Here is a 27868-nt window from a genome sequence, read left to right as displayed (position 1 = left end):
CTGGCCTGATACCATAAATGAAGTGCATAGGATCACAAAAAATGTGCCAGTTTAGAACTTATTTTATTGAGTTATGCAATAAATGTAATTTGAAAAGATCAATAACTATTTTCTTCAATGGTTCTTGCAGCAAGAGCTAAATACGTGAGATAAGAAAAATTGCCTATATTGAAAGGATATACCCTCCTAGTCCACTAATGTGCTATTTTGGCCAGATATATTCACTATTTCAGTATTAAAAGAAGGAAGGCAGTGTGTTCTCTTCTGCAGAAAATATCCTCAGGCCTAACCCCTAAACATCTGTGTTGACACCAGGGCCCCACAAAGGGTTGGAAGGTATTAGCTGATCACAAATGTCCAGCTGCCAGGACCCTGCCCCTCTCCCGCGTGTGGGGAAATACAGATACCATAATGCCATTATAAAAATCTATGTTGCAGCTGCATTTGGAATACTGTGCACGGTTCTGGTTACAAAGGATTTTGTAAAGTTCGAAAAGGTTCAGAAAGAGCAAACAAAGTCCATAGTCGGAGGCAGCAATGCTTCTGAATACCAGTTGCTAGAAGCCACGGCAGGGGAGAGGGCTGTCATGCTCAGGTCCTGCTTGTTTAGGGCATCTGCTTGGCCACCATGATAACAAGATGCTAAACCAGGTGAGCCATTGGCCTGACCAGCAGGTGGTTCTTATGTGAACATCTGGCTGGCCATTGGTTGGTTGGAGGATGCTGGTCTAGATTTACATTGGTATGACCCTGCAGAGCTCCTTGGATCTTCTCAGAAGAAGACACTCACTGTGTAAGCATGGCAACAGAAATTGTAGGGCTCCCTGGCTTTCACCATTTCCTACCAGCCCTGCACTCTTGAGTCTTCCACAGGAGCCTGACCAGAGGAAATGCAGCAGAGACAAGCTTGTCTTCCAATAATTTGCTTCTTAAAGGCACCAGAAGAGGACAAAGGAAAGAAACAGCAGCACTCCCCCCAAACGCCCCATGCACAAACATCCCTGCCCTCGAATCCAATGGGCACTTATTACACTTGCAGAATTAGATGGTTTCTTGGTTGGGTTCAAACTCGGCTGCTTGTCGCCTGGCTTTCCGGCAGCTGCATCGGTGAGCGTCCTCTCCAGATGGACCGGCCGGCCATTTTGGTCGCAAGCCACAACAATGTATCTCAAGCTGCTGGCTTCCGCCACGTATTCACAGTCGTTCCCGTGTTCCTGAGAGAGCCTGCAGTTTGTGATGCGGAACTTTTGGGGGCTCTTTTTGTATTCCAGGTTCCGGATCACGTATGGCTCCCCCGCCGTGCATGCTTGGTCGACGACTTGCTCGGGAGCATGGATGAAAGTGTTGAGCCGCTTGCACCCGGTGTCGGTCTGGGAGATCCGCTTGTTCCGCATCTCACTGTTGCATTGGTTGTGGTCTATGTGATCCAGGAACGTGACGTGCTTCCTCTGGAAGGCCTTTGAGCTTTGAGCGTGCGAGACGCTGGTGGTGGAGATGGCGAGGAGGAACAGGCCCAGCAGAGGCGCGATCCTTGAAGCCATGCTGTCCGGCCGCACCTGCAGGGTTTGTATACGTACATCTTTAATAGAACTGTCATGAGACACAGGGCAAATCTGCAGCTTTAACAGACTTTCGGTGGGCTGTGCCCAGCAATAGTCTTGCAGGGCAGAGACTGCTGGAACTTCACAAGGCACAAGCATCCCCACGTGCTTTGCCCAATCCCCCTGCCTGAGACACTTATAGGAACATAGGAAGCTACCTTATACAGAGCCAAACAATTGGTCCTTCCAGCTCGGTACTGCCTACATTGACTGGCAGCAGCTCTCCAGAATTTCAGGCAAGGATCTCTCCCATCCCTACCTGGAGATGCCAGCTGGGATTGAACCCCTGAGCTAGGGCTCTTCTCATAAGGAAGAGCTGATGCTTAAGCATTTTGCTCTTTTCCGCTCTAGACGCTTTTGTGGAGAATGCTCTTTGGCTTTTTGGCAGGACCATGGATATTTTAAATACTTTTGAAATATTAGGGTTTTTGTTTTCGAATTTGTGTTCTTTTGTATCTATTTATTCTTTGTAAGCCGCCTTGGGGGGGCCTTTCCCTTCAGCCAAAAGGTGGTATATAAAGAAACAGAACGCTGCAAAGTAGACCCGTTGAAAGTAAATGGTTACGACTAACTTGGTTCCCTTAGTTTCAATGGGTCTGCTTTAAGAAAATTCATTTCACAAAACTGATGCACAGCTCAATTGTAATAAAACAGAGTTGCCGTATTTCAAGAGATATCAATCCAGACATTTGTTGAGCATTTTTTGGGCGATCGCCAAAAAAGTTGTTGAGATTTGGGGGTGCAGAGTTGTTGAGCTCGCCCCCCCCCCAGGTATCCACCACTACCAAGCCACCTGTGCCAAACCCATAGCCAGAGCCTGAATCCAAGCTGCCAGCACACAACACCCCCCCCAAAACCCCCAGACATTTGCTTTTATATTTAAAAATCCCCCCAGATAGGCATTTAGGCCCCCGCAAAAGAGGACATGTCTGGAATTTCCCAGACGTATGGCAACTAAATAAAATATCCAAGAGGTTTACAAAAAGAATAAAACAGTGAAATGATCAGTTAAGAAGAACTACTAAAACATTCAAAAATAATTAAAACTAGCTATACGCTAAACATTATACATGGCTGGAAAGGCAAAATGTTTTTAAGAGGCACCGAAGAGAGCACAGCAAAGGCACGGCTACCTGTTGTCAATAGGCAGGAAGTTCCACAATATAGATGCTTCCACACTAACAGGGCAACGTCTTACAAGTGCGGAATGATTATTGTTACTGGCGCTGTGGGTTAAATCACAGAGCCTAGGGCTTGCTGATCAGAAGGTCGGTGGTTCGAATCCCCGCGATGGGGTGAGCTCCCATTCCTCGGTCCCTGCTCCTGCCAATCTAGCCGTTCAAAAGCACGTCAAAGTGCAAGTAGATAAATAGGTACCGCTACTGCAGGAAAGTGTGCTGCTCTGGTTCGTCAGAAGCGGCTTAGTCATGCTGGCCACATGACCTGGAAGCTGTACGCCGGCTCCCTCGGCCAATAATGCGAGAAGAGCGCCGCAACCCCAGAGTCGGTCACGACTGGATCTAATGGTCAGGGGTCCCTTTACCTTTACCTAATAGAAAACTCAAGTGGCCAAGTGTTGACTGGACTGGAGTCTAAATGTGGTCCACTGAGAAACCAGTGGGCTGCATCAGAATATTTCTGCAGGAATGTGGAGCTTTGCAGCAACACAAAAATAAAATAAAATTATGGAAAACAAATGAGAAAGCCAGCCCCACCCCCCTTCTTAGAAGCCCAACCCAATGAGGACTGCGTATCCAGCAGCCATGGAATGCTGTGTGTCAGCTGGAAAAGGAAAAGACAGGGAATGGTCTGCTGAAGGAGAGAGCCTGGCCAGCTGGCTGGCACATTAAACAGGAGCACTCCTGAAGGGAGTGCTGATAATGCTGCAACATTTTGTTGCAGGAGGCACTTTTGCTCAGTGCCAAGGTCCCTTGCAAAAGAAAAGAAAGCAGAAAATAACATTTGGGGGCGGCCGGGGAGGGGGAGATTAATGGAATTATGGAATTGTAGAATTGGAGGAGACCCTGCAGAAATACACAGCAGCCCGAAACAGGGATCAAAGCTGCAGCCTTGGCATTATCAGCACCATGCTCTAACCAACTGCGCTATCTAATAAAGGGAAAGAGAGAAGAAGGCAAAGCACACAGCATGTTCTTGTCCCAGCATTGCAAATAGCTTAATTCCTTCCTGATTTTTTGCTACTGCCCTCCCGGCGAGAGAGAAGCCATCTTTGTTCACATCAGCAATGATGGGGAAAGACCTGTTTTCTTAAAACAGGGAGAGTGTTACTCACAATTTTCCCTGGAAGTCTGACAGGAAACAGACCCTCCACTTCTCCGAACCTACAAAGGGGCTGTTCTATTTAGCCCCTCCAGTCTTCTGATCCAGTAGGAAGTTAGATTCAGGAGGAAAGTGAGCCTGTGGATTCTCCCATCTCTCAGCTAGCAGTCTGCTTGCTGGAACTTGACTCCCTTCCACTCCCTCTAAACTTTGTGGCTGGTGAGTCATTTATTTGCATGCCTGCACTTCGTTAGGGTGGTTTATTATGCCCTGCCCCTCAGGCATCCACTCAAAAAGGCTTAAGACAGCATTTGTTTATTTATTTATTGCACTTCTGTTCCACCATCTCTCTCCAAGGAGCTCATGGTTCTCCTCCTCACCATAGGTGAGGATGAGAGAGTGAGGCTGGCTCCCAAGGTTACCCAGTGAGCTTCATGTGGCCAAGTGGGGATTTGAACCCTGGTCTCCCATGTCCTAGTACGACACTCCAGCCATGCTATGCCATGCTGGCTCAACTACAATTGACGCTAAAACAGAATAAAATGCACTTAATGTGATTCAGCCCCTCCCTCCCTCTAATCACCTTATACCGACTTTCATGAGAGTAAGTCCCCTTGAACTCTGTTTTGAGCAGAGCTCTATTCTATCAATAATGCTATATGTATCTTCACAAAAATGACGTTTTCAGAGGTGTGCAACCACCACCGAGAAGTCCCTCCCCACCACTACCTGCCAGCCTCATGGTTCTTGCTGCCAAGGCAAAGAGCAGGACCTCTCCTGATCTTACACTTTGGGCAGATCCATACAGGTGCACAGAGTCCTTCAGATCACATCATGGTCCCAAATCGTCCAGGGCTCTAAAGACTCAACACAGCACCTTTAAATTGAGCCTGGAAAGGTAAGGTCGGCAATGTAGCCAATACATTTTGCCCTCCATGCCTCTCTGTGTGGCCCTCAGAACTCTTCTCCAGTTTTACCAGCTCAATTTTTGCTGTCATTTTATTTTTTTTAAAATAGTATATTTTATGCCACCCTTCCTCCAAGGAGCTCACAGTGATTATGGATCACCCACCCACCCAGTCTATCTTCACAACCACCTTCTGAGGTAGATTAGGTTAAGAGGCATTGACTGTGATGCAGCTGTTAAAAGCACAGGAACTAGATTTGTACTATTAATTTATGGCATGATGATGGCCAAGAAAGCTACACCTTTGGAATTTCTATCTGTTGTAAAGCTGCTAAAGGCCCCAATAACCTTGCCTGTGGGGGAAGAGAGGTGACAGCTCTCCTGAGGCATGCACCCTTATTGCTAGGATGTGTGAGGGAATTGCTCTTATTACACAGCCAAATGCACTCTGCACACTGTCAGAGACACTTTATTTACTACAGTTTGGAAAGTTGTTTGTTGGTCCTCTATTGATATGGACACTTCTTAAGATATCGTCACTAAATTTTGCTTCATGGGTCCCGAGGTTAAGGAAGCAACTTTCGTCTTTGCTTGGATATAATTGGGTATAATTTTGAATCGAGATATAGCAAACAACCTTTCATGGCTGCACTAATTCCAACAGCCGATATCAACTTTGTACGGATTTTTGGGTTTCTTGCCATTTCCAAAGGAATGTCTGGTATGAAGCTGCTATTTTCACAGATTCCCTGTCATTCAAATCTAAGCAAGCTAAAATGGTGTGTGCATCACACACACTCCCTGGTGAGGCTTAATATCGCAGTTTCGCCTCTTCACTAATAATGGGGACCCAGTGTGTAGTGAAAACAATAGAATGGGGAAAACCAGAGATCTGTTCAAGAAAATTGGAGACATGAAAGGAACATTTCGTACAAAGATTACCATAATCAAGGACAAAAGTGGTAAGGACCTAACAGAAGCAGAAGACATCAAGAAGAGGTGGCAAGAATACACAGAGGAATTATACCAGAAAGATATGGAGGTCTTGTACATCCTAGGTAGTGTGGTTGCTGACCTTGAGCCAGACATCTTGGAGAGTGAAGTCAAATGGGCCTTAGAAAGCACTGCTAATAACAAGGCCAGTGGAAGTGATGATATTCCAGCTGAACTATTTAAAATTTTAAAAGATGATGCTGTTAAGGTGCTACACCCAATATGCCAGCAAGTTTGGAAAACTCAGCAATGGCCAGAGGATTGGAGAAGATCAGTCTACATCCCAATTCCAAAGAAGGGCAGTGCCAAAGAATGCTCCAACTACCGCACAATTGCGCTCATTTCACACGCTAGCAAGGTTATGCTTAAAATTCTACAAGGCAGGCTTAAGCAGTATGTGGACCGAGAACTCCCAGAAGTGCAAGCTGGATTTCGAAAGGGCAGAGGAACCAGAGACCAAATAGCAAACATGCGCTGGATTATGGAGAAAGCTAGAGAGTTCCAGAAAAACGTCTACTTCTGCTTCATTGACTATGCAAAAGCCTTTGACTGTGTCGACCACAGCAAACTATGGCAAGTTCTTAAAGAAATGATAGTGAGAGAAATCTCTATGTGGGACAAGAAGCTACAGTTAGAACTGGATATGGAACAACTGAGTGGTTCAAAATTGGGAAAGGAGTATGACAAGGTTGTATATTGTCTCCCTGCTTATTTAACTTATATGCAGAATTCATCATGCGAAAGGCTGGACTAGATGAATCCCAAGCCGGAATTAAGATTGCCGGAAGAAATATCAACAACCTCAGATATGCAGATGACACAACCTTGATGGCAGAAAGCGAGGAGGGATTAAAGAACCTTTTAATGAGGGTGAAAGAGGAGAGCGCAAAATATGGTCTGAAGCTCAACATCAAAAAAACCAAGATCATGGCCACTGGTCCCATCACCTCCTGGCAAATAGAAGGGGAAGAAATGGAGGCAGTGAGAGATTTCACCTTCTTGGGCTCCTTGATCACTGCAGATGGTGACAGCAGTCACGAAATTAAAAGACGCCTGCTTCTTGGGAGAAAAGCAATGACAAACCTAGACAGCATCTTAAAAAGCAGAGACATCACCTTGCCGACAAAGGTCCGTATAGTTAAAGCTATGGTTTTCCCAGAAGTGATGTATGGAAGTGAGAGCTGGACCATAAAGAAGGCTGATCGCCGAAGAATTGATGCTTTTGAATTGTGGTGCTGGAGGAGACTCTTGAGAGTCCCATGGACTGCAAGAAGATCAAACCTATCCATTCTTAAGGAAATCAGCCCTGAGTGCTCCCTGGAAGGACAGATCGTGAAGCTGAGGCTCCAATACTTTGGCCACCTCATGAGAAGAGAAGAATCCTTGGAAAAGACCTTGATGTTGGGAAAGATTGAGGGCACTAGGAGAAGGGGACGTCAGAGGACAAGATGGTTGGACAGTGTTCTCGAAGCTACGAACATGAGTTTGACCAAACTGCGGGAGGCAGTGCAAGACAGGAGTGCCTGGCATGCTCTGGTCCATGGGGTCACGAAGAGTCGGACACGACTAAACGACTAAACATACATACATACAGTGTGTAGTGGTTACAGTGTTTGGACTGGATCCAGGTTCAAATTCTCGCTGTCATAAAGATATTAGGCAGAACACTATCTCAATTGTAACCTACCTCACAGAGTTGTTGTGAGTAAAAAAATAAAAAGGCCTTGAGCTCCTGGGCAGAAAGCTGGGATATTAATACATTAGAACATTTCCCCTTCGCTTTGAAGAGCCCCAAAAGCTATTATTTCATTGATCCCACAGTGGTACGTTCCTTTCAGTCCCTTCCTCTCCTGTACACCAAGGTGGTACAGCCCGCTTTGGAACATGGAAGGAACCTTCCCCCCCCCCGCCCGTCATCGATTGGAACAATATTATTGCTCTCTCTCCTCTCTCACACACCCCCTTGCAGGGCGTCGATAGGTACGTTCCAACACGCCTATTTATCTCTTTCCCCCCCATTCTTGCGCGCGCTGTACAGTTGGTAGGCGCCGCCCGCTCTGATTGGCTGCGCCGCCCCGCAGCCGAAGCGACGGCGGCGTAGACAACGCTGCTGTTGCTGCCGCTGCTGGCGGAGTCAGTCAGTCAGTGAGTGGCCGACGGAGCGGGTTGTTCGGGGTCTTGCGTCTTTCCCCCGCTCCTCACCTCTTTCCCCTCCGGGGTCGCTGACCGGGATGGCGTCGGGTAGGTTGCCGCCTCCCTCGCTGGGGGAAACCGGGGCTTGAGACTGTCACTGAAGGGGAGGCGGGAGGGGGCGTGGCCTCTGGGAGGCGGGAGGGATCCCAGCGGGTCTGGCGGTTGCCATATTTGAGAGGGTTGCGCCTGCGCAATGACCTCTCCCCCAAGTTCCAGGCCCTTTTGGGAAGGGTTGCGCTCGACTGACGCACGAGTGCGCCTGCGCGCTCGACCCGCAGCTGACTCGTCTCACGTGCTCAAGGCCCCTTGGGACTATTCTTGGGCTGTCGAGGCGTGAGTGGCGCCTAAGTTTGTAGTTTATTTATTTATTTTTAATATATATCGAATATATATATATATATATCGAAGAACGATATATAATAGCAATATTATTATTTTATTTTTAAAAATAGTAATAAAAATGTTGTTGGCAATAGTTCTGCGTTTTACACCTTTATAGTAATATTTCGCAGTTTTTATGTTTTTTGTAATTTGGGAAAGGCAATACAGTAGTTTTCCGCTAGTGGGTCGGGATAAACTACTGTACTGGGTCACGTCTGATACAAGGTGGGTCGCAACAGGAGCACCACTGCCATGCTAATACTGTATGTTTAAGTTAAGGTGGGTCCTGGATCTGAAAAGATTGCAAAGATCTACCCCTCTCTCAGCCTCAGCCCTTCAACTACAATATAGTCCTCCTATCTCCTTCCACAAGCCAGGGTCCTCCGGATGCTTGCTGGACTGTAGGTCCCAACATCCTTGACCGCTGGCTTTGTTTGCTGGGGCTGATTTAGTCCAAAACATCAGGAGAGCACCAGGTTTGGGAAGGCTGCTCTTAAGCGTTAAGGATGATGCTGGCTACTAATGGGGGATGCTTATGAGGCATATGTGCTCTTGCTGTTTGTGTGGAATGTTTGGCGATGGTCAGAGCATAGCCATTTCCAAGCGGCTGTTGCAGTCTTGAAGTTCCTTCGCAGTGGGAGTTCAAGTTGGAAATAGGCTTCTTGTAACTGAAGGGAGGAGAGAAGCAAAACAGTTTTTGGAAACAAATTGCAAACTTCTGCCGGGCACAAGCATCTTTTAGAGGGTTCTGTGGCTGTTCACCATGGCTAGCCATGCACCTATATTATATTATTGATATCCAAGATGAGTTATTTATAGTTGTAGATACTGCACACATCATTCACCGTGTCTGAAATCATGCTCATCACAAGTACCCACCTGTGTTCTCAATTGTTAATCTCCAGTTGCTGACATCTCTAACAGAGGATCGAAAAAATAAATACCTAAGGCAATGATTGTCAAGCGCTGTGAACTTTGGCCCCACATCTGAACTTCCTCTATCTTGTGTCCCCCACCCTTTCAACCCCAGCACCAACAATCTTTTCCACAGGTGAACGTGCTGGGATTTTCATGTTCCGTTCTGTGCAGAACTGCAGCTGCATGTGAGGGTCTGTGGACTGGGATATTTATCTAAGACTGGCTTTAAAGGAGGGTCTCTCCTAGTCTCTCTTAAAAACACGTACAGGGAACTATGCTTGCAATAAGGCTGGGTCTCTTTTAGAATTTCTTCCCATTATCAGGTTGTAATGGAGCAGGGAACAGAGTTACTGTCACTCCAAAAAGTCCAATATGAATCCATGATGGTCCTTTGCCAGTGGGCATTCAGCCACCCACACCCCTCTTTCCATTCTTGACAGAAGGAAAGCTATACCTGCTTTGAGATCCGGTCATTCCCTGCTACTTTTTGCTTCCCCTTCAGGCGTTCTCCCACCTCTTGCAAGGTTTTGGAGACTATTGCCATGTGTTCGCCTCTACATTGTTCCATCCTTATTTCAGACATTGTGATATATTGTGATGTTTAGCTGGTGATATATTGCGATACTGAAAACCAGATATTACCCAGCCCTACCATGTACTTTTTTTAATATGAAAAATGGGTAGTGGTGGAGCAGACAGAAAGCTAGAGGCCAAAACCATCACTCAGCTGTGTGGAATAGTTCTTGTACTCAGAACAATTCCCTAGACTCTGAATTCTTTAATTCTACATGATTGTCTTTTTACACTTGACTCTATTTGGTGGCTTTTGGGGTTCTAGGAGAAGATCCCATCAAGCCTGAATGTTAATTTTCATTTGCATGTAGCTCGGGCAGTTTTTCCTGGTATTGGCAGCCTTGCTTTGATACAATTTAGAAGTCCCTAGTCACAGCCATATCATAAAGTTAAAACACATGGCTTCCCCCACAGAATCCTGGGAACTGTAGTTCAAAGGCACTGGGAATTATAGCTCTGTGGGGGTAGTTTACCCATGCTTCTTTGGGGATCACAGTTTGCTTTAAATGGATGGTATGGATGTGATGCCCTGCTTCTAAAAGCAGATGAGCAGCATTGTAACACACATTCCTCCCTGCAAGAGAGCCTACAGTCATCTGAACAGAGGACTTCCTAAGAGGTTGTGCCAGCTTTCGTTATTTAAAATAAATTATTGAGCTCCTCATCACAAATAACCAATTCATCATAATTTTTGGCTGAAAAGTTCATTTCTTATATAAGTGCCTACTTGGAATTTATTTTTGTTTTTGTTCCTTTAAGATTCTGGAAGTTTCAGCCATTCTGGAGATCAGCAACAAAGGTATGCATATCTAATGATGATACCATATAGGGCTTAAACCTGTGGAGAAAAACACAAGAACCCCCAGGGTGTAATATGTTGCTATTTTCTTGAGGCTTTTTGGAGGGTTTGTAGTTACCATTCTGCCTCTTTCTTTTGGAATCATTTTCCTCCATCCAAATTCCCACATGCAGAGTTATAGTTTATGTCCAAGCCATTTCTGCTACCCTCCCTTTTGCTCAGTGTATCCATTTAGCCTCCCCTGTCCCACTCTCCCAACCAGGTAAAAAGAACAGCTTGTGTGCTTCCTCACTGGGAAATAAGTACAAATACCTGTCCCTTCTACCCCTTTCTCTCTTGCCTGATGCATTATTACTTTACAGTACCTTATTTAACAAGATTTATATATCACTTAATCAGAAAAACCTCTAAGCGGTTTATATAAAAACAGTATAAAACATTCCTAAGAAAATACTAGTAAAATCAAACTTTAAAAAGAAAGGGACATAATAACTTTTATCAAATATAGATAAAAACAAAAGTTTAAAAACAAAAAATATATCATAAAATTGCTCACCTGGATAGGTTTGCTTAAACAAAAAAAAAGGGTTTAGCAGGCTTCAAAAGCAGTACAACAATGATGCCTACCTAATAACAAGAGGTTCAAAGTTTCAGAGAGTAGGTGTCATGCTAAAAGGGTAGATTCCTTGCAAATGTGTAATGAACATTATGTGGAATTTGTGAAAGTGCCATTTCACATTTTGAAGCAGTTGAAGGGGCATGATTGCGCTAAGGCAGTCTTTCAAGTAAGCTCGTCCCAAGCTGTTAAGGGTTTCATATACTAACAATATTGATTAAAATGACTGGATGCGCCCCCTTCAAACTTTTCATTTGGATGACGCAACTAAAGTGGTGATCTATAAAGTAGCCTCAACTGCTGTGGGTAAAATTCAGATCTAGTCACAAAGTGTGTGTGTATGTCTAAATCAAGGTTTGTTTTATTGCAACATGGGAAGCTGTCATACTGAGCCAGACCATTGGTCCATCTAGTTCTGCATTGTCTATCTACACTGATTCACAGTGGCTCTCCTGGGTTTCAGGCAGGAATATTTCCCAAGCCTACCTGGAGATGCTGGGGAGTAAATTTAGGACATTCCCACATTCAAAGCAAACACTCCACCACTGAGCTACGGCCCTTCCTTAATGTAAAAAATAAATAAATCTACATATGGTGCAGATTGAATTGCAAAAATAAGCCAGACCGCTGGTCTGGTTTCAAATGCCTAAAGATGTACAAACTGGAGAGAGAGATAAGTCTGTGCTGAAGTGATGTCTTAAGTGAAGGCGTTCTTTGCAAATTACTTCTGAGGCGTAGTTGGTCCAGTGGGAAATTAGCGCTTATTGACATGCTATAAAAGGAACTCAGTAATTCCTCTAGAGCTTTCTCCTTCCCCTGGTGCCCTTCAGATGTTTTGGATTACAACCCCCATCTGCCCCAGCATCGTACAGCTTTGGTGACAGGAGATCGTGGGGGTTGCAGCCAAAAACATATGGAGGCACCAAGTTTTGAGAAGGCTGCTCTAAAGAGCCCAGGTGCATGTTTTTTCCCCAAAAAGAGCAAAGTGTCAGACCATGTGCCACATCTGGATAGAATGCATCACCTAAGATTTCTAGAGCCACAGGTTTCTATGCTTTCTGCTGGTCAACAAGAACACAGTTATGTCGCTGCAAGAACAGTTTGTGCCCTTCCCCAAACTTCAGGTTCTGTGGATAATGTTTGTGTGTCAGAAGTTGGCTTCGGTTCACAAAATCTTAAGCTGCAACAAAGAACTGCTCTTTAAGATTCTGCAGGATGCTCAGATAGATGTTAATTCTTCTTTTTGCCCCTAGGGAGGTGCTGTGTGGAAATAACACTTATCTGCCACCTTCTCTTCCAGCTACACAGGATATAGCAATCAAGGAAATCAAAGCTATGGACAGGCACCACAGGTGAGACAAATGACCGCTTTTGTGCTGCTTTAAAAAATAAATAAAAATAAATCGCAGCATCAGTTTCTTTATGACAGGATCATGGTGTAATCAATGTCTTTCTTGGTCCTCTTGAGAGAGATACTGCTGGTATTTGAGTGAACTTTGTGGAAAGAAAGATCAAGTGTGACTAATGAGATACAAAAGGAGGAGCCCATTTGAGATTTAGACTGCAGAATATCTACATGTGGATTGATAGAGTGCTTGCCATTAAAAGCAAGCACGATCTCACTCTATCATGAGTTATTCCTCATGTTATAGTAGAGTGGTAATGGTAGAGTGGAGAGACGCGGGTGGCGCTGTGGTCTAAACCACTGAGCCTCTTGGGCTTGCCGATCGTAAAGTTGGCAGTTCAAATCCATGAGATGGGGTAAGCTCCCGTTGCTCTGTCCCAGTTCCTGCCAACCTACAAGTTCGAATGCATACCAGTGCAAGTAGATAAATAGGTACCACTGTGATAGGAAGGTGTTTCTGTGTGCTCTGGCACTTGTCATGGTGTCCCGTGCATCAGAAGCGGTTTAGTCATGCTGGCTACATGGCCCAGAAAAGCTGTCTGCAGACAAACGACCTTGACCTGAAAGTGGAGATGAGCGGTCCACCCCATAGTTGAATTTGACTGGACTTAACCGTCCAGGGGTCCTTTACCTTTACATTTTGTAGAGTGGAAAGTCCTTCCAGACCAGAGTTGAATCTGTGTCAGTGTACTAGAAGGCTGATTCTCCTGATGTATGATTTACCCAGGCAACTAAGCTGCCATGCTCCTCACATCACATGCAATGTCAGGTATAGGGCATATGGGCATGGCTGGGCCAGAACAGCCTGTGGAGGCCTGGGAGAGGTCCTGAAGGTTCTCCGCTCCTGTGATAATTGGTTGGCGGATTGGTGCTGCCAGCTACTCCACACTTCAGAGGGTTCTTTTTCTTGAGCCACGTGAACAGAGGTAGGCTATAGCTTGCCCTGTTCAGCCTCCTCAACCTGGGACTGATTGATGTCACAATCGCATTTATATCCCACTTTTGTGTGCACATAGCTAGGGTGGTTGGCACACCCCAGCCCTTCTGCCAAAATGGCATGAATAAGATTTGTACCTTGCAATATAATAAAGCAAACAGCAAAACAAAATGGTAAAGCCAGTGAGTGAAGGGTAAGTGGGATACAATTATTTGGAAAATATAAACCCTTAAGAAAAAATAAAGTAGGATACCCATTTAATCCTCACAGCTGCTTAGAAGCATATTTTGGCTTCTAAGTTATATAAAACGTAATAAATAACAACAACCCTGTATGGTAGGTTAGGCAGGGAGCCTGTGACTAGCCCAAGGCCACCCACTGTGCCTTGTGGCTAATCGGGGGATTCAAACCCAGGTTTCCCTGCCCAAAGCATACTGCTGTAGTGGCTGTCTTGGTTTAGTTCCCTGGTCTCCACAAATGCCTGTGGCCTGACTTCTCCTTTGCCCTCTTCCTGTTCGATTGCAGGGCTATCCTGGCTATGAGCAGAGTGGGGAGAGCTCCTCTTATGGGCAAAGTTACGGAGGCTATCAAGGAAACTATGGACAGACCCAGACAGGTTTGGCTGAGCATGCTGACATTTTTGTACGTGTGCACTGTTCAGGGGCAACCGTTTACCTAAAGCGTTCCCTGTTGGATCTTCAGGTTACGGGCAGAGCGGCCAGCAAGGATATGGGGGATATGAAAATCAGAACCAGAGCTCTTACAGCCAGGAGTCTTATGGCAGTCAGGGGCAGCAGAAAGACCCATCAGGCAGGTAAGGAGTCTGGCTTATTTTACCTGAATCTGATAAAAGTACGTCACTAATTTAACTACTGTACTAACGTCGTCCAGCTACAACTGCTGTACAGTTCTCTGTGTTGCAAAGCAGTGAAAACTTGTAGAAATATTAACTCTTTAACTACTCTTTCTTTTGCATTGGCATCCAGATTGGGGAAAAAAGGGGGGATTCAGATTAATTCTGGCTTTCTTAGGCTTTTGCTGGGCCAATTTATATGCCTGCAATGAAATATCCATTGTTCTCTGCCAGTTTCGGGGGGGCGAAGATTGCTGGTGTAGATTATTGGCTGGGTGAGTTAAGCTGGGATTTTGCTGTCGTTACTATATAAGCAGAGGTGATTGTGGCCGTCCAGGAATTGGTTGTGATGGGGTTGGTAGAAATTGGAGTTGAAATTGGGCTGATAGAAATTGGAGATTTTTACAGAGGTTGGATGGTCACCTGACAGTGATTCTTCAGCAGTGGTTCCTGCATTGTAGTTCAGTGACAGGGCATTTGCTTTATGTGCAGAATGTCCCAGGTTCAATCCCCAGCAACTCTAGGTAGGGCTGCGAAAGACTCTCTGTCTCAAGCCCTGGAGAGTGGCTGCATTTCACAGTATACAGCTAAATGAGCCAGTGCTCTGACTGTATTGAGCAGCTTCCTGTGCTCCAGGTGCCAAAAAAGTGTGCTGCCGTGATCTGAGTTGCCTTTGATTTGACTGCCGTGTGCTGTATACGCATTGTCAATAAGCCAACGAAACATCTGCACATTTCGGTCATGCTTCTTCATCAGTTTTCTCCTCTGTTTCAGCAGCAGGACTTCCTACGACCAGAAGTCCAACTACGGGCAGCAGCCAGGTTCATATAACCAGTCCTCAGGTTACAGCCAGCCACCAGGGTCCTATGACCAACTGTCCGGGTACAGCCAGCAGCCGAAGCAGTTTGACCAACCGTCGGGCTACAGCCAGCAGGGACAGCAGCAAAGCTCGTACGACCAGCAGTCAGGCTACAGCCAAAACCGAGGCTCCTACGACCAGCAGCATGACATGGGGCCACAGCAAGGCTCCTACAACCAGAAGTCCAACTATGGGCAGCCGCCAGGATCGTACGGCCAGAACCAGCCGTCCTACCAGTCCCAGCAGAAGGAAAGCTATGCCCAGAGCATGCAAGGTAAGCCTTGCACAGGCTTCCCAGAAATGTTTAATGAAAGCAGCATCACATGCTTCGGTAGCCTATAATGCTCCAGGGTCACTTAGGCCACATTTACACCATACATTTAAAGCACTATGATACCATCATGGCTTCCCCCAAAGAATTCTGGGAGCTGTAGTTTGTTAAGGGTGCCTAGTTGTTAGGAGACGCTTTTCGTATATCAGTCCACAGTAACTGCTTTGTAATTCTTCAGATGATCGACGTGAGAAGAGTAGGTATGGCGAAGACAACAGAGGCTATGGTGGGCCCCGAGGAGGTGGTAGCAGGTTCGATTCTGACAGCAGAGGTCCGATGTTGGGCTTAAGGTAAATGATTTTTACACTAGTAACTGCAGAGGTTGTATGTGGCTGCATCCCACTATTTTCCAGGCTTGCTTGAGTGGATGCTCATGCAAAAACCTTTGAAATTTGAGATTTGAAGGCAGTGGATTTTCTTCTTCTTCAAGCACTCTGTGATGGGTACTGCCTGAAAACTGAACAGAAATTGGTGGGAATGGCATGCAAACCAAGATTCTCCATTGTAGAAATGGAATCTCTGCAAGATAAAATAATTGGGTATCATGGGACACCTCCCAGTGCCTGTTTACCAGTAGGATCCAGCCATACTTTCAGCAAAGAATTCGGCTACACTTGTTTGTTCATTTTAACAAGTGAGGCAATGATTCTTCTCGGCTGACAGGTGACAACTTGTTCAAACTGTCCTTCACCTTTTAGCAGCACCTTGGCCTGATTGTACCATGAGAAAACCAAGTCACACAGCTGTTCTAAGCCCTGTTCAGGCATTTATGACTTAAATGATTCCAGTCAGGCTCCCTGGCCTTACCCTGCCATTCTTCCTTGCTGGCCCCATTGCCCACAGTATTTGTGGGTCAGCAATCTAAAGCTAAAGTGTGAACTTGATAGTGCCGGGTTTTAAGTAACATGGGGAACCTATGTCTCTCCCCCCCCCCCCCGCCCACCATGCGTGGACAGTGAGCACTCTGGGGTGAGGTCAGTAAGCATTGCCCCACATTTGGAATTGTGCAAGTCCTGAAAACCCCAGCAAGGCTACGGCCACCAGAACAAGTTGAGCCAGGTTTTTTTCTGTTCAGTTGGCGACTCTGGTGGGCATTGAGCTGAGACACCCATAAGCTTGGGCCTATGCTGGGATTGGCTGCTGGATTTTTCCCAGGCTCAGTTCATAAGGTCATGCCAACTTTTCGCCCGATTTTACACCTCAGCAAGCCAAATGGATGAACACTCTTCCTTAGGGAAATGATTTAAAGCCAAGCATACACGCCCTGGCTGCTGTGTTCCTAAGGCTATATCAGCATGATTTAGTCAAACAATTCTGACTGTTAAAGACAGCATGATGTCAAACGATACTGAAAATATAATTAATAGTTGTTACTATTGTTTATGATTAGCATGCATTCCTTTAAATTATGTTACCAGCTAAGATTCCCAAACCCAACTTAGGACGGTTGATTTCCAGCTTGATGAAGCTCCGTGAGCTCTGTGGCGTGTTTATGGCAGGCAGGGATATACTGGCTTTCCTGCCCAGACAGAAGGGATTCTTTGTTTGTCTATGTGGCTGGCTATCTGTGGCCAGTTTCTTACCAGAGCAGAGTCTAGTAAAAGCAGGCTTGTCACATGACAACTTCAAGGCAGGCTATATCTGCAATGCTGGAAGCTGCCTCATATGTGAAGCCAGTGGTGGGCAATAAATGTTTCCACATTGCTTAACAAGATTTGCAGTGGTGGCTGCTCTTCCAAAGAGATTAGAATAGATGTGGGGGAACCTCAGGCCTCTCAGTAGCCCCACTCCACACACCCCTCTAATTCTTTCCCTTGACTGGAATGTGTCCATTAAATTGTGATTATTCATGCTTGGGTGGAGGATGAAGAGAGGTTTGTGTGTGTAGAAATGTCTGGCTTTAATGTGGCTGGAAGGTACCCTATTGCCCAGAGGTCCACAGCCTTCCTGGTCCCATTCTCTTTCACGGCTGCTTACCCCTGTGCTTGCTACAATTGGCATGTGGCCCCTGGGATGTTGTCTATGAAGAGGTGCAGCCTTCTAGCTGGGAAGGGTTCCCTGCCCCTGGAATGCAAGGTTGCATCTAGACAGGCCATGCTGGAGAGAGGTCGCATGCCTGATGAGATGTGACAGGCTGAAGCTCAGGTTGCCCATTGATGCTTGTGTAGGAAATAGGGAAAGGGGGCAGAAGCTTGGCGGAGGACTACTTGCCATATTGCACCTCTGCAGGTTCTCAAAAACAAGGTATAAAATAGAACCAGATTTATTAAGGTGAGGCAAAGCTGCATATGTGTTTCCTACCCTGGTCCTTCGGTCAGGGGAGGGGGCCAAATGCAGCCCTCTGGGCTCCTGTACCTGGTTCACAGGACTCTTTCCAAAACACATCCTTTTCCTCAGCCAAACCCCATCTTCTCCAGCCCTGCATCATACTCTCCTTGAATGTTTTGGCCTGACTGGAATGTGTCCCTGAACTCTTGCTTGCCTGGGTGGGGGATAGAGAGGGGTCTTGGTGTTGAAAGGTACCATCTAAAGGTAAAATGTACATCTGTTGCTCTACCCACTTTTGCCTTTGCCCTTCCCACTGGTGCCATTTGACTCCTAGAGGGAATGTGGCCCTTGAGAAGAACCAGTTTCTTCACCCTGACCTTTGGTGCTCCACCTGCCTTCTCTGCAGCTGAATCTCCTGGCCACCAGGGTCAGGGAACCCGGAGCTTTGCAGGTGTTCCTGGGCTGCAGCTCCCATCATCCCTGACCATTATTCATGCTGGCAGCAGCAGGCTCTCCCCCCCTCCCCCCTCCACACACCTTGCTTTAAATTATGCACTGATGAATCCCTTTACCTGCAAATTTTGGAGTTAAGTACTGGCTTACAGTTTAAATTTAAATAAGAATAAATAGTGTGCCATTTGGTGAAATAGGTCTCTACCAGACAGGAGTTAGGGAACGTTGGTTGTGCTTTGCGGCCACGTGGGACTGCCACTGGCTGGAGTCTTGTTTGGGTGGAAGGTGAGAAGGCACTGGCCCCAGTTAAGCTGATGATGGAAGAGGGCCTTGCCTTCTCGCTCCCTCTCTGACTCACGTTGCCTCAGGTTAAAGTGTTTGACAAGCCCTTATGGGAGCTTAAGCTACGAAGTGCGGCTGGACAGAAACCAGGCGCTGCTACTTGAGGACAGAGGAAGTGTGTATTTTGGTGGCACAGAAAGGAAAGGGCAGTGGTTCAGAAGCACTTGCTGGTAGCTTGCTCAGGTTCAGAGTGGAGGAGTTGTGCACATGGGGGGGGCATAGTTGAGTGCAGTAGACCACAACTATTAAAATAACCGTCTATAACCGGATACAATTTCTGTTGTGTGTCAGTATCTCTAAATATAAACCTTCTCTGATGTCCAGCAAACCTCACTGGCGTTCTAGACTATAAGGCCACATTCGCACCATGCATTTAAAGCTCTATGAGACATGTGTTTAAACAGTCATGTATTCCCCCAAAGAATTCTGGGAGCTGGAATTTCTTAAGGGGGCTGAGAGTTGTTAGGAGGTCAGTATTTCCCCTCCCACAGCTCCCTGTGAAAAGGGAGAATTGTAGCTCTCGGAGGGGAATAGGGGTCTCTTAGCAACTTGCAGCCCCCGTGACAAACCACAGTTCCCATAATTGTTTGGGGGAAGTTGCAGTGCTTTAAATGTACGGTGTGAATGTAGCCAATCTTTATTATTTCTTACTGAGAACAATTTCCCCCCCAATTTACTTGGATCTGGATCTACTCGTATTTTTTAGAGCTTTGAAAATCTGAATCCTGTTTTTTTTAAAAAAAGCAAAAGAAAGCCTCCAGAACTTGGAGGGGGGCAGCCATGACATTCCCAAACAAATATGGCAGCCCTGTGTTTGGTTCCAAATGTGACCTCTCTGTTTATAAGACTTGGAGTCACTGTTGCAATGTAGGTAAGGCTTGAATGAGAGCAAAGGTTGGCATTCTGAAGCTTATTTCCTTGTTCCCTTCGCATATGTAAAATAATTCCCAAATAAGGAATGAGTCTGCTCATGAATGTAGGCTATATCCACATATCCGTCAATCCTTTTTTTTTTTCCTGTGAAGCATCTTCTGGATTGGAGTTTAAAAACTGGATGTATTTTTGGTCCTAGATTTTAGGACCAGAATTATTTATTTGCATTGTTTTATCCCACCCTTCCAAGGCACTCTGGGTAGTTTACAATCTTCCCCTTCCTCCTTTTTTGTTTTATCATCACAGCAGCCCTGTGGGTTAGGATAGGCTGACAAATAGTGACCAGCCTCAGCCTGAGAGAGCATGAGAGATCCATGTTCATGGAGAGAGCTTCATAGGCTGTTGGGGCTTTGAACCTATATATTGAACCTAATCTGAATGCTGTGCTGCAAAGCTAAGAATGCAGATTTTATTGGAAGCCAGAGGGTGGCATTTTTCCAAACTCGTGAAAGGCTGTCATTTTAAAAAATGAGCCAGAGTATATTTTACCCCACCCTTCCTGCTATGAGTTCAGGATGGCACATAGAGCTTTCTCTTCTTGTATCCTCACAACAACCTTGTGAAGAAGGTTGGGTTGAGAGGGAGGCTTGGCCAAAAGTGAACTTCATGACTGATGCAGATTTTAGCCCAGGTCTTCCTTGTCAAACACTGTGACTGCTAGTCCAGACTAACTGTTGTTAGCCTAGAAACAGTCTCCCTCTTCCCCACCCCTCACCCCCCATGCATATGCACACCCACACACCTTTTGCAATTACTCAAGTGGGTAGGAAAGCAAGCAATGATTGAGTGTGAAAAAAGGAAACCCACACTGTTTGGAAATTCAACTGTATGTAAAGGGAATTCTGTGGTAAGCGATTTTTAAGCATTTACTGTAGGATGTTCACTGGTGGCAAGCATTCTCTCTGGCTTGTGCCCTTGTGAATAGAAAACTGCATTATTCTTTATTTCTTTATCATGCACCTGCTGTCTATATAGTGCGCATAAACTTCTGCAAAGGACAGATCAGACCTTTCCCCTCGAGCGTATGCACAATTAAAAATATACACAATCCTCCCCCAAAACAAAACCCCATGATCAACTAGTCACAGCATATAAACTCCTTGGTCTGAACAGAACCCATGCTTTGTTTAGGACAGAGCTCAAGAAACAAACCCAGTGGGATGGTGGCTGCAGTTCTGGTCTTCACATGCACACCTTTTGAGCGCATCCCAGGTTTAAAGGGCATCTTACAAATTACTGCTGGGATTTGGGGCTGCAGAAGTGGGCCTGGGAACACCTGCATACCTACCCTCTTCTTTTAATCAATGAAACTTAACAAGAGTTCCAGAGCAGGAGCTGAGCACATGTTATTTATTGCTGAAGGAGGGTGTGCCAATTCTTAGGGGATTCAGCATTCAGCAGCTGCACGGTAACATTCAGTAAGTGTGGCTTTTGAGCCCTTGGGCTCAGGGTGTAGAGACTTTAAAAGAAGGAATCATTTCTTCAATTTTTCCTCTACAGTGGTGGTGACCGAGGTGGCTTCAAAAATTTTGGTGGTAAGTGCTGAGCATCGGAAATAAAACATTTCAGTGGAAATTCTACATTAAAAGGCCAATAAATAAATAACAGTCTTTAAAAGCCACCAAATACCATGTTCATTAGAAGCATTTTATTTTTTTGTTGTTCTCTTTGTTTTCCCTCTTTGGGCTAAGGCTGGTGTGTACGTGTGCTTTAAAAGAAAAAGAAAAAAGTTGCTCGTAATAATAAAGTTAAAAACCAGGATTCCGGTTTCTTTTCTCTTCTTTTTGACCATTTGCATGAAAGGATTTTTTGGTAGTTCCTTTCCTTGCCACTTAGTGGCACGTAATGCAAAGTTCTGCTAAGCAAAACCTACCAATGAGAGAACAGTCGCGGCACACAACTTGAGATGTGGCCAGCCAGGGCCCACAAGATGACCCCCGACCCCATAAACCTTGGTGGCAGATGCCACAACCTTCGGTTTTTTAAAGAAGACCGTGACCAGTTTTCTTCTTGATGCACCTTCCTTCATTTTTAATCATCTCTTCTAAATCTTGTCTCGGCTTAAGGGTTGTTGCATATATACCTTTTCGTTAATTTAAAATTCATTTACATTGTCGGTTTGTGTATCATCAGGTGTTTGTTTTTTTGGCTAAAATACCCTTTGGTTTTTCTCTCATCCATTTCTCAGGTCAGAGGGATTATGGGCAGAAGCCAGACACAGGTAAGCACATCAGCATATAGCTCCACAGCCTTCTGTTATTTCCTTCACTTTCAATGGCGGCACACACCAGTCTTCCTCTTCAACGGGGAGGTGCACCAATCTTCTTAGGTGCTTTATGTTTAGCCTGGCGAAGACAGGACTTGAGAGCTGATGTAAGAGGGCTGTCACATGGAAGATGGAGCGATCCTGTTTTCTGCTGCTCTAGAGGGTAGGATCTGAACCCAACTGATTCAAATGACAGGAGTGTCTGACTAAACATTAGGAAGATCTTTCTTAGGGTAAGAGCTGTTTGACAGCGCAGTGGGCTCCCTCAGGGGGTGGTGGACTCTCCTACACTGGAAGCTTTGAAACAGATTTTGTATGGGCACCTGACAGTGATTCTTCAGCTGTGGTTCGTGCATTGCATGGGGTTGGACTAGATGACCCTTGGGTTCCCTTCCGGCTCTACAGTTCAGTTATTCTATATCCTAAACTTAAAATGAGAAAGTTCTCTGACACAACTTCCCCATATACATGCAGAGCTTTCTATAAGATAGTGGGCTGTTGCCGATGAGCCTTGCAGATGCAATGGTGACTGTTCTGACTTGAGCAGTCTTGGAAATCTGTTCCTTCTAGCTTGGCCCCTGCAGAAGTTATTTCAGGTTCTCAAATAACTCTGGCTCCTCTGTGATGTAGATTCGGAGTCTGACAACTCTGATAACAACACCATCTTTGTACAAGGACTGGGAGATGACGTTTCAACAGATCAAGTTGCCGAGTATTTCAAGCAAATAGGTGTCATTAAGGTGGGTGAAGTAGTAAAACTACTTACCAGAGAAACCTGGTAAGATTGTGGGGGCGATGCCGTTGAGGCAGGTGATGGTTCATAACAAAATCCTCAAATGGATAAAAGCAAGGGACGTCTCCTAAATTGGATGACCAATCGGAAAACTGAGGCACTTCAGGTTTCTGATTGGAGCATACTTAAGGTTGGACTTGGTGGGTTTCCATAATTGTAGGGCAGGCATCAGACTTTTTCTTTACACACAACACCCTGGTGTTGGTGCTTTAGCTGTCTGAATTTGGTCTCTGACAATCTCAGGAAGTCACTGGTATGGTGGGTGTAGGAAAGCAGCTGGCATTTCTGTCTTGAGTCCAAGAAGTTAATTATACCTTCCCACTTCATTCCTTAACTGCCATGGATTCAGCTAGAAGTTACTCTTGTCCCTGTAGGACTCGGGTGGTGATGAACTCTGTTAACCAGCTCCCAAAATCTGTCTGGGTTTCCCCTCTTCACTGTCACTTGGCCTCTGTTTTTGATGATGAAGTTGCTTGCTGGATCTCTGCCAGTGGAAGTTCCTAAAGTGAAAAGACCAAAAGACTTCCTGTCCATATGGAGACCCATCACCTATTAGCCTCCGCTCAAAATTTTCGCTTGCACCAGTGTGCACTTCCATTGCAAAAACATGACTGTTACATGGTTCCAGATATTTATTTGATGTGTGGATGGAGATTCACCCCTCTGGCACCCAACAGCTTTTCTCTAGTTGCTGGTGCCCCAGAGCAGGAGGTGCAAGCCTTCTTAGGTCAGTAGCACTTTTTGGAAATTTGAGGGAGTGCCATGGGCACCAGTCACGCAGTTTGTGGCTTAATCTGCCATGTCTAGACGATCAGAGAAAGCCAGAACCATAACACTGTGTGGTCGTGCCCCACATTAGTCCCCCGCAACCAATGCCAGGCACAGCAGTTGTGTGTTATATGGAGGGTGACGACATGCCTTTCTTTTTTCTCCCCAGACTAACAAGAAAACTGGCAAACTTATGATTAACCTTTATACGGACAAGGATACTGGGAAGCCAAAGGGCGAAGCGACAGTGTCTTTTGATGACCCGCCGTCTGCTAAGGCAGCCATCGACTGGTTTGATGGTAAGACTGGCCTCCTTCCTCTCAGTAGCCAGTGCGTGATTCCCCTCCTCCTTTTTATGCAGCAGTCTTAAAACAACTAAGATCAAGAGTGATGGGGAACTGGAGGTTTCTTTCACAACAGGATCTGGAGAACTCATGGCCTGTTTATTTGCCCTGCTCTCTCTCCCTCCTCCTGGCTCAATTAAAGGTTCTTGTAGGCACCAACTAGCTTTACTTTATAGCATATAGTCCTTGAGACGCGAGATGTTGTAGTACAACATCTCGCATCATCCACAGCCAGCACAGCCCATGTTGAAGGATGGTGGGATTTGTAGTCCAATGGGAACCAAAGGTTGAGGAAAGCTGCCTCAAATTTTTGGAGCTGTTTTTTTTTGGGGTGTGTGTGTGAGAAAACAGGGAGTACATATCCTCAGGCAAGTAACTGAGCTTTTAGCCATCTCTCCTAGGCTTCTGTGATGGAAGGTTTCTTTTTCATTCTTGTGCCTGGGCAGCTGTAGATTTTTCTTTCCTTCCTCCTTCCTTTTAATTAAAAAAATTAGAATTCTTATAAATGTTTTTTTGCAGGAAAGGAATTCAACGGCAGTGTTATCAGAGTTTCCTTTGCAACCAGACGGCCTGAATTCCTGCGAGGAGGCAATGGAGGTGGTGGTGGTGGTGGTCGCCGAGGTAGGAACAGAACCGCCTCCCCGGTTGTCTTTGCCTGTGATCCAGAGGTGCTGTTATTTCGAGACTGAGCGTGGGAGCAACTTTCTCCCCCAAATCTCTTTTTGGCTGTCCCTCTCTCTGGAGCAGGGAGCAGAGGCCATTATGATGCTTTTCGGCTAACACACGTTTCTTTGGTTTAACTGCAATGTATTTGTGACGGCAGGTTCCCGAGGAGGTGGCTTCGGAAGAGGTGGCGGATTCCAGGGCCGGGGCGGAGAACCCAAAAGTGGCGACTGGGTTTGCCCCAACCCGTAAGTTCCCATCCTTAGGCCTCTATCTGAATAAGGGCTTCATCTTCTTCCATGTTGGGACATAGGAAGCTGCAATGCAAGTTGAGCCATTGATCCATCTGGCCCAGTGCTGTGTAGGCTGACCAGCGGTGGCTCTCCTAAGACCTTTCCCAGTATTGCCAACTGGTACTGGGCTTTTTTTTACCTGGAGATGCTGAAAGTGGAACCAGTACATGTCCTGTTCCACCACACTTGACCTATGGAAGGCATAGGGTATTTGTGACCCTCCAGATGTTGTTGAACTTGAAAGTTGTGTCATCCCTAACACACTGGCTGGGGGCTGAGTCCAGGTTAGGTTGAGAGTGAGTGACTGCTCCAAGGTCACCCAATGGACCTAATGGCCAAGTTTCAACCCTGGTCTCCCAAGTCCTAGCCCAGCCAGGATTCTAACCGCACTGGCTATTATTTTTATTGCATTCTGTTTTATTGATGGTATTTGTAGTCTGCTCTTCCTTGTATGTTTTCAGTCGGAGGGCTGGAAACAAAAGTAATAAAAATAAACACAATATATAAAAATCGCGACAACACAATTTAGCATTTCCAAGTCCCCCCCCCCAAAAAAAATCCAGAGCACTTTCTAAAGCGCGTGTTTCCTTCAGGAGCTGCGGCAATATGAATTTTGCCCGTCGAAATTCCTGCAATCAGTGCGATGAGCCCAGGCCGGATGATGGGCATCCGTCAGGAGGAGGTGTGTAAAAAAAACAAACAAACCCCAAAGCAAACCCACAACGCCAGAAATGGGGTGGGGAGCAGGATGCCACAACTTGGAGAAAGTGTTCCCTTGTGTTGCTCATCTTGCTTTCCCCCCCACAGACTTCCGTGGCAGGGGAGGCTTTGGAGGCGACCGGGGATTCAGAGGCCGCAGAGGCGGTGGCTTTGGCGGAAAAATGGGAGGCCGGTCAGTGCTGAATTTATTGTACTTATTGGAATGGCCAAAGGGCATGTTAGATCTGGGAATTACCCAAATCAGTATTCCCCATCATTGTGTCTTCGGCCACATTCACACCCTACATTTAAAGCGCTACGATACCAGGGCTTCCCCCTTCCAAAGAATCCTGGGAGCTGTCGTCTCTGAAAGGTTTTGAGAGCTGTTAGGTGGCCCCTGATTCCCCCTTACATAGCTCCAGTTTCCCAGAGTTCCCTGAGACGAGGGATTGATTGTAAAACCAACCAACCCCCCAAAAGCAAGTGTTTTTCATGGAATAACTTAAAATATTCAGAAGAAGGAACTGATAAAAATAAACAAGCTTTATAAAGAAGTAGACATAGTAAAATGAACAGTTTTAAAAACAAAAGTGTTATGTCTAGATAGGCCACAGGTCAGGAGATGCTGATGATCATAATGATTTGTTACCTTCACCAGCAGGTCCCGGAGCGGGTTGCAACAGTTTTAAAATTCAGTTAAAAAACACTTAAAATTCAGTTAAAAACAGTTAAAACATACTACACCCACAAGCATAGGTTGGGTCCTGGAAAAGCACATCTCAGGAGTCAAAGGCCAGAGGAAGGAGATGAGAAATGGGAAGTTCTTTGGAAAGGTCAGGCTTGGCTTAGGGTGCCTTGTCCACAAATTTACACCTGGCCCACTGAAGCTGTCCAGACCTTTACTGCTTGCAAGGGTGCCAGCGAGGTCCAGAGCCCAGGTGGCTGGTTCTAGGGTGCAGTCACTGGACAGGAAGGTATTCGGGTTAAAAAACCAACCTCCTTTCTTTCTCTTGCAGAAATGACTTCAGAAGCGATCAACGCAACCGACCCTACTAAGAAGAGCTGTGAAGGTCCCCCCCCCTCCCTACCCCATCTTTCTGACGGCTTTTCACAGCAAACTTTGCTGAGTTTCGCCTGCTGCTTTATACCCCACATGGCCTCTTTTGGATAGTGGAATTAAATGTGAAATTGGATTTTTTTTTTATTTGGCGGGAGGGAACTTGGGCCAGATTCCTCCCCCTCCTTTTTTATTTTACTTTTAAAGCAAGGGCATCAAATTTTTCATCTTCTAATTTCCATCATTCTCCCACCACCTCCAACTCTCCATCACCTAAAAAAAAAGAAAGAAGGCTCTCTCTTCCACGGGCTGTTGAAAAAAAGAAGGAATGAAATTGTAAAATATTTGCCAAAAAATCTGACATGTTTTATAATTCAAACAATAAAAGCTGATTGTTTATTTGTGACATTTTGCCTGTTTTCCCCACCCTTATCCGGGAACCTCCAGCAACCCCTGTGTGTTTAGGAAGGAAGTGTTGAACTGCATGGATACTCGGGACTCTGCAGAATCTGTGTTTAAAGCAGAAAAAAATATGGAGTGGGAATAGCTGTATTTGGCAGTTCATCTAAATTTGGCAAAGTGGCATATATTACTGTAACTTTTAAATTTGCAAGTGGGAGAGAGGGAGAGGCATTAAGCTGTAAGGGCACTCGCCTCTAGAAATGTTACTAGACATTGTCCACATACAAGTGTATATTTTCACTCAAAGAGAACAAGAAACTCCTGGGGGGGGGGAGAGAACAAAAAGCCAAGATTTCTTGGGATACTAACTGTTGCAGGCAGTACCAAATTTCTGCTTGTGGTGGAATGTATCCAACCATTATCATAATCATAATTGCACTTGGTCACTTTTTTCACAAAATATAAACTCAAAGCAACTTGCAGTATAATGCAGAAACAATAATATTCATAGAGCTGAAATGAAATAAAAGCTAAAAATATTGGTGCACATGAAAAGCTACATTAACAAATCCTACCCACTTAGAGGCCACAATGTCAACTAGGTTAAAAATTTGGCTCAAAAGTGTTTTGTTGCCTGGCACCTACATTTAGTCAGTGATGGCTCCAAGCATACCAGTGAAAAGACCCATTCTCATGTTGCTACCCTCCAGATCTCACTTGGAGATGGCGCACTGAGGGCCCTTTGAGGATGAATGCAGGTTCTGGGTAGGTATATAGAGGCAGGTATATTTTCATTGGCATGATCCTACACTTTGTTGATGGGAAAATTTTTACACATCACTTGGAAAGACAGGCAAACTAATATCAGTGTACTGGAAGAAGCAAAGATCACCAGTGTTGAAGCAATGATTCTTCAACATCAACTTCGTTGGACTGGTCAT

General features: G+C 45.6%; 2 protein-coding genes across 10 annotated transcripts; one reads left to right on the top strand and one right to left on the bottom strand.

The window, feature by feature from the left end:
* Positions 1–44: 44 nt before the first annotated feature.
* Positions 45–8116, bottom strand: LOC118096984 (ribonuclease pancreatic). Of its 4 annotated transcripts, none has more exons than XM_088657732.1 (3): positions 7984–8013; positions 3320–3383; positions 45–1557 (listed from the first exon to the last, which is right to left on the bottom strand). In XM_088657732.1, the coding sequence occupies exon 3, from the start codon at positions 1539–1541 to the stop codon at positions 930–932; it is 612 nt and encodes a 203-aa protein (XP_088513858.1). In that variant the 5' UTR covers positions 1542–1557; positions 3320–3383; positions 7984–8013; the 3' UTR covers positions 45–929. The 4 variants fall into 4 exon arrangements, with proteins under 4 accessions (XP_088513858.1, XP_088513857.1, XP_034995386.2 ...); XM_088657731.1 differs by lacking the exon at positions 7984–8013 and adding an exon at positions 3895–4033; XM_035139495.3 differs by lacking the exon at positions 3320–3383 and having other exon boundaries at positions 45–1556; positions 7984–8116.
* On the top strand, positions 7912–26931 carry TAF15 (TATA-box binding protein associated factor 15). Of its 6 annotated transcripts, none has more exons than XM_035139488.3 (16): positions 7912–8022; positions 10606–10645; positions 12562–12613; positions 14129–14219; positions 14306–14417; positions 15234–15589; positions 15825–15936; positions 21143–21177; positions 21831–21863; positions 22539–22648; positions 23639–23768; positions 24333–24434; positions 24637–24724; positions 25363–25451; positions 25577–25661; positions 26485–26931. In XM_035139488.3, exons 1-16 carry the CDS (start codon positions 8013–8015, stop codon positions 26522–26524), a joined length of 1485 nt encoding a protein of 494 aa, XP_034995379.2. In that variant the 5' UTR covers positions 7912–8012; the 3' UTR covers positions 26525–26931. The 6 variants fall into 6 exon arrangements, with proteins under 6 accessions (XP_034995379.2, XP_034995378.2, XP_088513855.1 ...); XM_035139487.3 differs by having other exon boundaries at positions 15231–15589; XM_088657729.1 differs by lacking the exon at positions 14129–14219 and having other exon boundaries at positions 14265–14417.
* Positions 26932–27868: the final 937 nt, after the last annotated feature.

The sequence above is a fragment of the Zootoca vivipara genome, chromosome 14, assembly GCF_965207765.1.
Source record: "Zootoca vivipara chromosome 14, rZooViv2.hap1.1, whole genome shotgun sequence".
Taxonomy (NCBI): domain Eukaryota; kingdom Metazoa; phylum Chordata; class Lepidosauria; order Squamata; family Lacertidae; genus Zootoca; species Zootoca vivipara.
The sequence above is the reverse complement of the archived record's forward strand: the minus strand, read 5'-3'. Positions and strand labels throughout refer to the sequence as shown.